At 37.6% G+C, this 14,433-nt stretch overlaps 1 protein-coding gene across 1 annotated transcript; it reads right to left on the reverse strand.

The window, feature by feature from the left end:
* Positions 1 to 2,507: 2,507 nt before the first annotated feature.
* Positions 2,508 to 14,101, reverse strand: EX1 (UvrB/UvrC domain protein (DUF3506)). Its single transcript, XM_089155268.1, has 12 exons — positions 13,517 to 14,101; positions 11,845 to 11,961; positions 11,704 to 11,769; positions 8,783 to 8,889; positions 7,566 to 7,647; positions 6,162 to 6,872; positions 5,954 to 6,077; positions 5,637 to 5,803; positions 5,095 to 5,169; positions 4,881 to 4,973; positions 4,556 to 4,706; positions 2,508 to 3,258 (listed from the first exon to the last, which is right to left on the reverse strand). The coding sequence occupies exons 1-11, from the start codon at positions 13,946 to 13,948 to the stop codon at positions 4,614 to 4,616; spliced, it is 2,067 nt and encodes a 688-aa protein (XP_089011394.1). The 5' UTR covers positions 13,949 to 14,101; the 3' UTR covers positions 2,508 to 3,258; positions 4,556 to 4,613.
* Positions 14,102 to 14,433: the final 332 nt, after the last annotated feature.

The following is a 14,433-nucleotide window of genomic DNA, read 5'->3' on the forward strand; positions in this document are numbered from 1 at the left end:
AAATTTGAAAGTCTATAAGATTTTCAGTTAACGTGCGAATATTTTAAATCTAGGGCTTCATCGAAGAAAGAGAACTTGTGTTATGGTTTTTAATTAGCTTCACTAACTTTTGATTGTCCGTTTCTACTTACACATAATCGATGCAATCCGCAAAACAGTAAAGCAATCTTTTTCAGAGTGCAAGGGTCTCATATTCCAAATCTAGAAAGAAAAATGAGATGGGATGGACCATGCAAGTTGTGGTTTGACAGTGCCAGTTACCCTCTCACTAGCATGCAATGTTGTCCTTAGCCAAGGACTGCACAAACCTCACATAAAATAACAAATCCATTCTAGAAGGGCAATATCATTGCCGTGTGACTGATTGGCCTGTTTCCAATATCTAGTTGTTGAATCTTATCACTCTAAGTTTTGTACATAGTGATTAGTCTCTTCAATGACGTTGTTTATTATCTCCCCAGCCCCCCAAAAAATATATATATATATAAATTTAAACTCTTCCATCGAAAGTTTTACATCTGGTTCCTCCATGGATATTGATGTTAATGGACTGCATTAGAAGCTTAGAGAGGACAACAAACACACATATGGTTAACATTTGTTGATACAAGTAATGGAAGATTTATTAAAATGATTAATTGCTTTCATCAGATGTTTTATACATATGTGTGTGCGTACGAAAGACAAAAAAAGAGTAACATGGTGGGGTTCTATGAATGATTAATTTCTCCCATAAGATGACTTCGCCAGTGTGAGAAAGAAAAAGAGAGAAATTTGTCATTTTCGTAGTGATATGATGTATGTAAATGATGAATGAAAACATATTGAGAGGCTAGAAATTTTTACAGAAAAAAAAAAAGGGGCTAGAGATGAGACGCATGAGAGTGATTCATATATTTTCATTTCCTTTCATGCAAGACTTTTGTAGTCCTTTCGCATTGCCAGTGGGAGAAAGAAATATATTGTGGGACCCATGTAGCACAGGTGTCATTTGATCAGTTTGATTTGGTTTAATTGATCTAGTTAATATTAATCATAAAAAAACTAACTCAAAATAAAAATCATTAAACAAATGATTTGTTTTTCTATCAACATTGAGATTTCTTTACCAAAAAAAAAACATTGAGATTTCATCCTTGAGCAAGAGTACTAGGAAGATTTCAGTTTGATCGAAATCGAACCGGACCAACCGGTTGATTTTGACGGGTCTAACCGGTTCAATTGTATTAGTTTCTAAGTTGAGAGTTGACCTTACTTGATTAGTGAAGATTAAGAAAATTAACTATATGTACACTTGTACCATCCAATAATAATTGTTCCTAATTACCTGGACAAGTGGTCCTTTCTTCATCAATCCACTCACATAACCCCCTTATCAAGATATGTAATCATAAATTAATTTAGATAATCTTTGTTTGGCCTGCTACGTCAGTTGATTATCCCATTCCTATGATTATTATTTTTATAAACGAAAGATCTTTTCAACCTAAGAATATCTTATAGAATCAAATTAGTTCCTTGTTTAATAACTAATAATTTTTATTCATGTCTTATTGTGTTTGTATAAATCAATTCTGGAATCAAATGGTCCCGTGCTTAATAATTAATAATTAAGATTCAACCACGTAAACAAAGAAACAAATAGAGCTCCTAATTGAATGTTGTAGGTGTTCTTTCCCAATTCCCCTCTTGATTTGAAGGAGACCCTCAGAGAAATTTGGCATTCTCTTCTTGGGTTTTTTTTTCTTCGGATCTTTTGACTCTGTTATTATAACCCCAAACTCGAAAAAAGAAAATAATAATAATAATAATAATAAAGATGTCTTAATCAGAACCACCTCAAGAGAACTTACATAGATAGAGAAATTTCAATCCGTTGAGATGTTCTAACTGTCAAGATAGAAGTTTGTGCTCTCTTTACACTCCACAACATGTTTAGGCAAAGAGTCTTTCTCGGATCACCTTGTCAGTGGTCAGAGATGAGCCGTACTGCTAAACATCGGTGAAAAGGCATGAAAAAAAAACAGCCCTTTATCTGTGAAAGGTAGAGAAACCGAATTAGTATCTACTAGTCTCTTTCGAGTTTTAGGTAACCTCACCATCCATCCTTATCATTTAAACAGTTTAGCTACAAAGAAAAGTTTCTTTAAACCCTAAGGAGAAAAACGCAGTGACCTCATGCATGGAACACATGTATGCAACAATTTCTCTCTTTCCTTCTAATGATGACTCCACTAGGACCACTACCCATTAACCATCCTCTTAAATAGACCGTTTTGTCCCACCTCAAGTGTTTACTCCTCAATGCTACTTTTGCTCAGAAAAGCAAGAAGGGGATTGAGACCACTACCCAAAGCCATTGACATTTTGTTGTGTATCATAAACGCTTCAGTGTTCCCATAATAATTACGTATTGAACCTTTACCTAAAGCTGTCGAGTGTGACTTCTGGATTCTCGAGGAGCCCTGGAGGAGTTCCTATGCTTTAAAACTTGTTTGATAACCTATGCTTTCTCACAAAAAGCCCCAATTCGAGCCAGACAAAGAAAGGGTAAGAAACAAAGCCAAACCAGACTTGCTCTTTGAGGTTCTTAGATTTCTTTCACAGGATGGATTGAGAAACAAAGCCAAACCCCCCTACCTCTGCTTGTGTGAAAACCTCTGGCACTACGTTTGCCCTTTTTTTTAAATCAATTATCATGATTCCTGCGAAAAATACATTGAGCCACAAATCTCCCATTATAAAGCCTGAAAGGCAAGTGCACTGACTCACTGGGTAGGCCAGCCTCCCACCTACATCATCTTTTAATATCTATATTCCAACTGAAAAACTCATTAAGCAACATAAACCATGCCAATTAACACCTTCAGTTTCACCAACCCTTTTTGCACTATGCAATACAGAATGTAGTTGTAGCTCCTACAAAGTTAGACTGGTAATAATTTTATCAAAAAATGTACACCAAAGATAACCTCCCTAAAGCAGATAAATGGTGTTCTGATAAATTTACCATCAATCTTGACCATACAGTGACTGATATGGCCATTATATACAATAGAGAGCAGTCAAAATTGACAAGCTGGGAAATTGGAAAATGGAAGCAAGAAGATAGTTCCAAGAGGTGAGTAGGCCTGCAAGTGCACCTGTCAGCAAGTCACCAGTGAGGTTCTGAACAAGGAACGTCACTTTGGCCAATGTTGTACCGGGGAGGACACGAGTAAAAAGAAAGACCACTGAATATACATTGTCCATGCTCAACTGCATAAGGATACAGAAATAAAGAAAACCTTATATATTGGCTTTTTCCAGCATTATCTGACTAATACTTGATACAGATTACATTTGCAATAGTAATTTAACTGGAAACTTCAAAGAATAAAAACATGGAGTTTCTTCCCTACAATAAAGCATAAATTAAGGTTGGTCAAAATCAAACATTTAATGGGGGTTAAATATGAGGTTCCAACAATGAGCATAAATACACCTGGTCAGAAAAATATAGCTACTACTTGATTTCATTTCTAGGACAGAGACAATTTGCATACCCCGAATCTGTTTATTCGACACCTTTCCCATAACCCGGCTTGGATAGTGTTGAGTATGGGTATGGAATTGAAGGGAGAAAGACCATAGCATCCGACCCCTATGTTCCAGACAGGGAACTATATCTCAAGAAACACCCCTAAAATCCTTCATTTTCTCCTGCTTGTAATCTTCTCCAATGTTTCCAGATGGACAGACAATATAGTGTCCTTTATTGGCAATTTTACGCCATCAATAAGGGCGAAGTCTCTTACTTCCGAAAGAAGTCTATCACTCCTATCATCCAATAGAATAGAAGCCCCCGTTTTCTGATCCAATCAACTGGGGAAACCCAAGCACCAAGAGAAGATCTTAGGGGAGTAGTTGGCAGCAACAGCAGAAAGCACCAAAACAGAATACTCTCAAAATGAATAAAAAATCCAAAGTCCCCAAAAGAAACCATTTCCGTCACGTAATCAACTGAACACAAACAAATTCAACCACGACAAGAAGAAGTAGAAGAAGCCACTCCCAAAGCAGAGCCTACTGAGAGACTTAGCAGTAGGTCTAATCAAAATGGGGTTAAAAAGGTCATTTCAACCACTTAATGTCCTAAAGTGAAGGCAAGAGTATGAATGTTCGATCTTCAAACTAAGGGGGAAACAAGTGTCACATGCAATTCATCCGAAGAAAAAGGTATCATGTGCATAATAAGAAGGGAGAGTGGTGTCACTAAGCCTACTAATGTCATATACACTATTATTTGTATACATCTTAACTGAATCCAAATGCATAACAGAAATTGTCAGTGAGTCCATGCCATACGACCACAAATGCATGAAAAGGAATTCAGTCATTCTGGAGACTAAACTGTTAAAATTATTTTAAACATCAATCACTTGACAGCATTAAGGGGAACCATAATGATCAGAGAATACATGTTCTTTGCCATGTTTGCAATTAGATAAAAGTTTGCATTACTCTTCAAGAAGAGTAGAAAAGTTTGCATTACTCTTCAAGAAGAGTATCTTACCTAACAAAGTCTGATCTCTGTTGGAACATTCCAGTGACTTTATATACAGAATAAGAATCTATTGCTGCAGCCTCAGCCGGTTGAAAAACACCAAGAAATGATATTCTGGAGCCCAGTACACGAATCCAACAACAGGCCCTCCTTTAATGAACTGAAGAGATGCCAGTGGCAAGCACCACAAACTCAATAGGTTAGAGAAGAAGAAAAAAAACAAGATAAAAGGTATCTGAATTTGAAAACTGATATAATGTAAATGGTGGAGATGAATACAGAAACAGTACGAGACTGAAGTTGCAGGAAGGAGGAGAAAAGAAAATTCAGAAACCTTTCCATCAAGAATGACAAGTTCACCATCAACCCATCGAGGATTTTGGAACCCAGGTTCAGCAAGCCTGCCTTGTCCTCGATATCGAGCAATCTGAGAAACCAATTGAATCAACATAACTCTTCAACTACGAAGGAGAAACCAAGAAATAGAAAGAATGAAAACAGAACAGAGAAAAGGGAAAGAGAATATCCTTCAGAAGACAATGCAATACCACTCCAAGTTCCTCAGGGATTATTCCTTTATGAGGCAGCTGATATTGTTTGCCCACCTTTGCACGGAATGCTACCTGTCAAGACCACAGGCACTGCATTACACATTTGCAAGCATGAACAAACAGAGTTTCACAGACTACTTTCCCAGTGTCAACAGCACAAGGGCACCAATTCCTTCAAACATCGACCAATATTAAATGGCTTTAGAATCACACAATGTTCTAGCAAAGGAGGATAACAAAACGGTTCCAGTTTCTTAAGCCAGCCATTTCGGCCTTCCTAATGTACTAACTTTTTGGCTAGGAAAGGGAAAAAAGTAAAAACACACATAAAACATAAAAACTACTTCATTATAACATCACATCAACAACAACTGAACCTTATTCCAACTAAATGGGGTTGGCTAAATGGATCCTTGCCTTCTAATCAGTTCTCTGTTTCATCATCATAACATAAATAGAAGTAAAACCAACCACAAGTAAAGTAAGCAAATTCAAATCAAATAACACGCAAGAACATGAAATGGCATAGACTGAAGCACCTGGCCAGCTGGAACATAAGGATCCCCAGTTAGCTTCAATGCTTCGACATACTCATAAAATTCAAGATCTAGATGTTTCGGCGTCCCATCCTCTTGCCACATACCAAATTTCCGCCTCAGATGAATGATTTCTGAGGAGTACAACCCATGTGTACCAATGTATAGCCCTGAAAGAAATTATGATCTCAGGAAAAAAATGTTGGTGAATTTGGTTTTAATGCTTCAGAAAAGAAGCTATATATATACATAAAATAAGCTGACGACTATCACATATATTTTTCAACAGTTAAAATATCAAAAGGCACCAATAAAGTTACCATTGAGAGGATCAGAAGACGGAGGTACATCAAGGCGATTGAAAGCTGTTGAACCAGACAAAGATTGGCGTTTTTGAGCTTGGCTAATGGTATGATTTAACAATTCGCCGACATCTTTTAGCACCTGCATAGTTATTAAAAACATAATATCATGATTTCAAATGATAGATCAAACATAAAAACAACTGCTCAACAGGCAAAAACCAACCTTCGTGGGTATCTTCTCTTTAGTCATGACAAACTTTGCAAGATCAGACATAACATGGTCAATGCTACGTGGCCCTCGAAGACTAGTGCTTTTGGCTGATGAAATATTGCCTTTCCCACTAGGTACCATCCTAGTGCCATCTTCCTCAATAGAAAATGTAAATGATGAGTTGCTTGTCCTCTCCAACCTAGCTGGCACTCTAAGTTTGTTAGGCAGGAGAATGTTACTTGAAGGTTTTTTTAAACGACCACTAATAACAACTTTCATTGCCATTTCACTTCCCTCCTCAGTACCATCAACAATTCCTCCAGTAGCATCAGCTTCAACCTCATCCTTATTTTCATCACTCTCACTTTCATCTTCATCTAATGTTTCCAAAGTTTCTAATTCCATATCTTTTTCTTCATCCTCTTCCTCCATAATATCTTCTATCACCTTAGAGATATCTACCTTCCCCGGTTTTGATACTTTCACAACTTTGACCTTCACACCAGGAATCATATCCCGCAAAATGTTCAGGCCATCAGCCATATCAGAATCGTCGTCTCTTTCCTCTTCATCTTCTGTGTCATCACTACTTGTAGAAGATAATTTACTTTCTGCTTCGGTTGAATCATTTAGTGGATTTAACATATTAGTAGAATCAGGTGACCCAAAAAGTTTTGCTAAAGATGCTCCCGCATTTGCTCTGTTTTGCTTCAAGTATACTGCCTGAAACACAGGGAATGATGCAACTCCATTTAAACAATAGAACACTATGATACAGAGTCAAATACAAAATATAAAAATTCCAAATTGTTCAATCAAGTAAGTAATAATGTGAAACAATGGTTCAATTATCCAGGTCAGAAGGCCCACCAAATAAATGGACGGTTTGGATAGACAATACCATGACCAGGTAACTGTCCAACATGACTGGTCCAGGCTTATTTCAACATTTGAAGGTTAAAGTAGAACCAACTCCAACAAAACACTAAAGACCAAAGCAAGAAAGGGAAAAAAAAAAAGGGGGGAGGAGGGGGGGGAAGCAATTTGCAAGCTTCCACTTCCAAGCATTATAAACAAAAACCAGTAGATGTTCAGGTAAAGACCTTTAGCCATCTGGCTATCACAAATACTAGATATCCATCATTGACAGTATGAATGACAATTAATATCAGATATAAACATATATAGGACGAGCACTTGACTATCAGGAAATTAAATATAAGTACAATGTTTTCTTCTTTTTGTTTTCCACAATTATCAAAAACGGGCATGAGGCTCCATTGCTGTGGGTTTAGGACACATTATAGTGTAGACAAATTTAACCCTGTTTTCACAAAAAGGCTCTTCGCTACTGGCAATGACTTGTGCAGTGAACCGTAAAACATAAAAGAACTTGCACGATTCCATTGTACATACCTGTTGTTTAAATTCTCCTTTATCATTCGTGGTAAGAAAAACCTCAAACAGCGGAGCACCAGCTGCAGCTGTAGCAACCTGCCTGATAAAAGAGCATCACAATCTGAATTAATACTTTTTAGCACAAAGATCAGCAGAATAGATTGCACAGAGGTTGCAAAAAATAACAGAAAGGAAAAGAAGTCAAAACTTTGTCATTGATCAAGAATTCTTGTGTACTAGCGGAGACAACTGGGCAGCTACTGCTAAAAGTCAGGGCAAATGGACTCAACCCAGAACCACTAACTGTTGGGTTGGCTGGAGGAAAAGTCAACCTAGATTCAACCCATTATAATCAGGTGGTTTTGGGCAAGTGACCCAAATTTCTCACTGAACCTTAAAACAGGTAGCAATAACAAAGTAATTAGAATTTAGTAACATATGGGGAAGGTTTAGGAAAAAACTACGATGAGGAGCAATGGACCATCACGTATGTGGCCCAATGACTGAACCCAGCCCATTTAATAATTGAAATGGTCTGTGCTGGATTTTATAATTGCCAGTTTAGACAGGTTCAGCAGGTTACGTGAACTGGACCATCAAGAATCATCATTATTGTGTACAAAGTGAAACAACAGAATAATGTCCCCAACATGGCTATAATTTCACGAAGAATATGGACAAGGAATATAGGTGCAATTTCTCCATGGGAAGCACACATGAATGTTTTCCTCAGGGTTATCTGGATATCAAAAACCCTGCAGTCCTGCTTCAACAAAGTGGCAACTAAGTATTTAGCTTCCTTGGATCCTTAAGTACTTTAAACATGCACGAGATTCATCATTCTCTTTTGAAGTTCCTCACTTATACCAATTACATCTTGGGTGCATATTGTATTCTAGTTCCATGCATGAACTTGATAGATGTTCCAATCATCCCCATCAGTTGCAAGTTAATGAAAAACTATTAGATATGAATTTCTTTTCTGTAAGGGATGTCACCTGCCTAAATTGGATACGTAATTCTCATCAGAATTCAGTAGTTCTTTTATGCTTACTGTGGGCTATTTTTCAGAATCTTCTCTGATTAATACCTAAATGATAACCCTCCCTTCTGTACAAAATCAATTGCACATTAAACCACATTAGAGCAGATCAGCACCAAGCAAGAAAAAGAAGTATCATCTGGATAACAGGAGGTTCTTCAAATGAAACTCTTAAGCATGTGAGAGATCTTACCCAGGACTGTAACTTCTTGCTACATATTTTCCATGCTCTGTGGTTATACGTATAATGCGACCATAAGTATCATCTGGATCTCGCGGAATACCAACCCACCATCCTGTCTACAAGCATATCAATAGAATAATTAAGTGGGGAGAAGGAAGTGGGATAGTATCACACTAAAAAAAATTCTCTATTAAAGCAGTCAAAATTTCAAACACCAACATGAAATGTTAATTTGTGTTTCTAAAGAAGCAAATGAATGATCCAAACTATCAAACATTTAACCAAGTAACACAGTGACTAAAAGGTGCCAATTTTAACCCTAAAAGGTGCTACCACATTGAAGGCAACTTCACATTTCGATTTCAACCTCAAAAAAAAAGTGCTAGTCCAGTTTTTGTTTGGGCCTTCGTTTCTAGGCCTTTTTTGTGCGTAGCTTTTTTGCATTGTTGTTTTCCATTGTGCCTTGTAGGCACTACGCCTATGTATTTCTCTTGTATTCTCTCCCATCCCCCTTTTTTCATTTGGTAATGAATTCTTTATTCATCCCCCCCCCCCCCCCACAAAAAAAAAAAAAAAAAGAGAATGAATGAAAGAAAGAAAAGACACACACACACACACAGAGTGATAATGAATTCATAGGATTAAACTTCTTAGATAATTCATATGCTACATCCAACAATACCCACCACCACAAAGCCCACAAATACAAAATACAGGGCAAAGTGGCAATAGCATCAAAAGAAAGCAGATTTTGCTAGAAAGAAACGTTCGGGGCAAGACGCCATTGTGTCAAAAATAGAAGAGTTTTTTTCACTTGTGACTCCCTTATGTGGGGCTGAAACTGATGCTGCCTCCCTTAAGTGGGAAAAATTACTAGTGGCTCACTCCTATATTACTAGTTACTCACACATAACTGAGTCAGTTAGATTCTGTTAACTCTCATAATGAAATGACCAAAATACCCTCCTACTATCAATTTACTAAACTACCCTTGTATCTCATCCCATACCCAACACTTAGGTGGGTAAAAAGATTCCCCATTCACCCATCTTCTTCCTACACCTTGCCAGAAACCACCCACCACCGCCCCCACCTCCCCCCCCAGCCCAGAAATCACCCACCACCGGCCGCAATTTTACAGCTACACTCATCTCTTCTCCTCTTCTCTCTCTCAATTCCGTGTTCTTAGCTTCTTTTTTCTCTCTAATTTTTAATAAACTTTTACCTTGGTTTCTTTCTCGATTCAGGATTCTACTCTTCTGTTGAGGGGGACAGGGGGAACCTTAATAATAAGTGCCAGAATTTATTTCTTCATCACCATTAATCATTCTTTATGTAACTCTCCTCTCCAAGTTATCCTAGAGAGGGGGGAGAGAGCGAGAGAGAGAGAGAGAGGAGGGAAAGATCTTCTTGGGTTTGTCTACAAATATCTCAAACATACATTTGAGAGGTTGGAACTGGGAAGGGAGAAAGAAAGTAAAATCAATTTGGATTGTTTGGTTTGAAAGGGAAATACCAAATTAAGAGAGACAACTGATGATGCCCAACAGCAAAGATCCAGCCACGACCAAGAACAGCGCGTTGGGTGCAGGTGAACAAGGTGGTGGTGGTGGCGGCAGCGGCAGCAGTGGGTCAAGCCCATCCTCTTCAGAGGCATCAAAGAAAGGTCCAGACTGCTGTGGAAGATGCAATTCTGATGGAGTATGTGAAGAAGCATGGAGAGAGCAATTGGAGTGCTGTTCAGAAGAATTTTGGTCTCTCTCACTATGGGAACCGTTGGGCTGATCATCTCAGACCTAATCTTAAGAAAGGAACCTTTTCACCTGAGGAACATCTCATTCTTGAGCTTCATGCCAAGCTTGGTAACAAAGGGCTTCCTTCTTCTTCTTTCTCCTCTCATTTCCTTAAAATTAGCTTCATTTCTTGGAATTGGATTTGATTTTATTGTATGGATTTCAGTTACCTGGGCGAACCGACAATGAGATCAAGAACTAATAGAACACCAGTCAAGCGACACCAATGCACATGCCGCTCTATTCACAAGATATTTTGAAGAAGCAAGCATCTCCATACCATCTCAATAAGAATAACCAGAGCCTCATTACAGTCTTTGTATCTCCATTGTGATAGGTTTAGTGAAGTTAACAGTAGAAAACAAATTTGCAGGAAGGATGGTGGGTGATTTCTGGCAGGGGACGCTGGTGGGTGATTTCCGGCAGGGGGAAGGTGGGGGCGATGGTGGTTTCCAGCGGTGGTGGGTGGTTTTCGGTATGGTGTAGGAAGAAGATGTAATAAGGATTGCGTATGGGACAAGACAAAGGCAATTTCGTTATTTAACATTCAATTTTTTAATTACTTAACAGAATCTAACTGACTCTGTTATGTGTGAGTAACTAGTAATATTGCAATGAGTCACAAGTACTTTTTCCCACTTAAGGGAGGCAACATCAGTTTCAGCCCCACTTAAGGGAGTCACAAGCTAAAAACTCAAAATAGAATAACAGAGTTGCATCAGCTGTCCCAATCTAAATGTGAATATATCCCCCCCCCCATAATGACCATTTTATAAGGACATGAAGAAAGTTATTACACTCAAGGGATACAGAAGCCTCAGTATTAAATGAGGGAAAGTGAATACTTCTAAAAAAAATTATCAAGACCTAAGCACGAGGAGCGATAATGATGCAACACAGCCTTGGAACGACCCAACTCTGTTTGGGAACCCATATCTAGATGACTGTGTCTGGTTTAACAGGATATATAATTATTTAAGGTCTAATTATTGAGTTTATCTTGTTATTTTATTCTAGAATCCTATTTGGGTTTTAATTAAGGATTAGGTTTATTTGGTTTAGGTTTCTTAACTTATCTTTGATACTCATGTAATCATTTTTTATTAAAGAGAATGGAAAAGATGAATATCTACTTACCAGTCCAGCACAAGCATGATCTCGAAAGAAAGCTGCATCACTGTAACGCTCTTCCTCTATAGCCCTCTGCAGTTTTCAATAGAAAAAACATTCTCAAAATATGCTGGTGCAGAGAAAGGGGAAACAATTCAAGCTGTGTACCTTGAAATGCGAAGTCACTGTGCCCACAGTGTCTTTTGCTGCTGCAGCTGCAATGGCCACTTTGAGTTTAGCAGCTTCTTCATAATCTTCTGTATAAACAGCATCACCTAAATGCTTCTGTTCATTGTAATTTTACAAAAAAATGATCAGTTCCACAACAAATCTTTAAACCTTAAAATCCGGAGAATGTAACTCAAGATGCTCGGTTGAGCTGAATATTGTTTTTGAAGAGACTGATTGACAACTGTAGACTAAGAATAACTTTAATTTAAAAAAAAAAGGGGAGGTCTGATCTAAATAAAATGAGAACCATAACACCAAGCAAGGAGATAACAATATGATAGAGTTAGCATTCCTTTTTGTATGACCATTAGGATAGCTAAGAGTTGATGTCAAAAAAATTACACTAAATGTAAAGTCCATCTCCACTACAATCCACATAAGAGCTTCAAGAAGATGAAGTATGCCTATCAACTAGTTCAGACAATAACAAGCTCTGCTATGGCAAAGGTCTCTTATGAAGCAACATCAGGGAGTAAAAAATGTGAGACAACTAGCATTTTTCCTTTCTTGTGACCATTAAAATACTTAAAGAGTTGTGATGCTAAAAAAATATTAAATTAAATGACAATTACAAGGTCGGATTTCCTATTGGCCATCTTCTATATCTAAAATGTCGAATATAGTACTCACTCTTGAAATTGCTAGTTGACATTATAGGAAATAAGATCAGAGAGACCATACTCTGAGAGGCTCAATTAGAACATGGCTATTTTGAGTGGTTGCTTAAGAGGTTGGCAAGGAAAAGGTTATTCTATTTTCTATTTACAGTTTCCTCATTGATTCAGCAAAATGGGCAAAAGATAAGGCATTCACAGGGTTTTTAGTTCTGGAATTATGGATGATAAGACAGAGTCACTACAACAGTGGGTGTTTCGTTCAAAAGTTGTAGAGTTAAGCAGACTGCTTCTGGTTTTTTTTTTAAGCAAACTCAAACTATGAAACAAATGGTTATAGAATTAGAGCAGACTATTGCTGCGACTTAAATTCAAACAATTGGAAAAGCTCATTTAATAACAGCCTTCATGATAAAGAGGTTCATAAAAGAGACTAACATGAGACCTTTTGGTTAAAGAGTATGATGTTTTTTCCAAAATGTTCTATACAAAAAGAGGGATGCTTAATGTAGAGAGAACAAATGGAATTTCAATGGATGTGGGAAACCCTTTAGCTACGACATAGCCAACCCAATTTAGCTAGGATAAAGCTGAGTCGTCGTATAATAGTAAGGCCAAGTTCATCCCATGAATTAAACTTTGATCTACAAATACTCGCATGTAAATTTTCTACGTGACCCTCATCGATTGCTATTCATAATTCTGTGCCCTTACATTACATTGCGTTACCGTGATAATATTGAACTCCAACGTTCTAAATTAGAAAACAGCAATGCAGAAAGATTGGTGGGAAAATTACTCATCTTTGCCCTTTAATATCTATAAATACATTTTCTTTTTCTTCTCGATAAAAAGTATGTTGCTTGTTTTAACTTAAACGTCCTCCTGGAAATAGAAACTGCGAAACAAGCCCCTTCCCAACTCTCAACTTCAATTTCCCAAAACAACATCGAATAATCAAAAGTAGAAATTGGAGAAAAGAAAAATAGAAGTACCTTCAATATGGAAACAATCCGCTCCTGGTCTTCGACATCGCCAAAGTGCTTAGTCCAACGATCCCAATCCCAATCATCAACCGCCTTGTCTTTCATCTCCTCAGCCAAATCGACGCTCGAACCAGTCTTCGACTGATTCCCGTAGGATTTCCTGTATTCATTGATCTTCTTCATGGTAGAATTTAATGCATCCTGGAAAGAAGAAAGCCATTTACGGTTTTCATTGGTGTCCGAGTGAGATGAAGAATCCGAACGATTCTGACAGCGACAAACGGATGATTCTGAAGCCCTGTGAATGGAATGAGAAACCGAGGGTTTCTTAAACTGTAACGATTGCCGGAAAGATGATGAAACGGTGGATTTAGAGTTTGTGAAGGAAAATTTATCAGTACAGGTGGATGAGGGGAAAGGAGGAGCAGATATGGAAGCCATGAGAGGAAGCGAAACGACAGATGAGAACGAGCGAGCGAACGAGCGATAGAGTCTTAGAGAGAGAGATAGGAGAGACTCGAGACAGGTGTTCTATTAAATGGATTAAATTAAAGTAGTGGACGCAGATGCAGTTTCCAGGATCGAGTGGATGAAGAGAGACCATCAGAGACTGCGATTCTGCTAACGGCCAACGAGTTTCGAAACTCCAGGCTTACGTGGTATTTAAGCTGGTGTGAAACTCTTTAAACTGCATTATCGAAATTTAGTATTCTTGAAATTCGTGCCACTCTTCGTACGATCTTGAGAATTCTGATTTTTTTTTCTTTTCTTTTGGGTAAATCTTAACCATCCAGATGGAATCCTATAAACTAGATGAATGGATTTGTTTAAAAAATGTATGTTATAAATCAAAATATAGTTGTTTAAAAATATAAAAAGTATGGGAAATGAAAATAAATTGTAAATTATTTAAAAGAAAATTAAAT

Source organism: Hakea prostrata, chromosome 5 (genome assembly GCF_041222555.1).
Source record: "Hakea prostrata isolate BN-2017 chromosome 5, UWA_Hpros_2, whole genome shotgun sequence".
In the NCBI taxonomy this organism is placed as follows: domain Eukaryota; kingdom Viridiplantae; phylum Streptophyta; class Magnoliopsida; order Proteales; family Proteaceae; genus Hakea; species Hakea prostrata.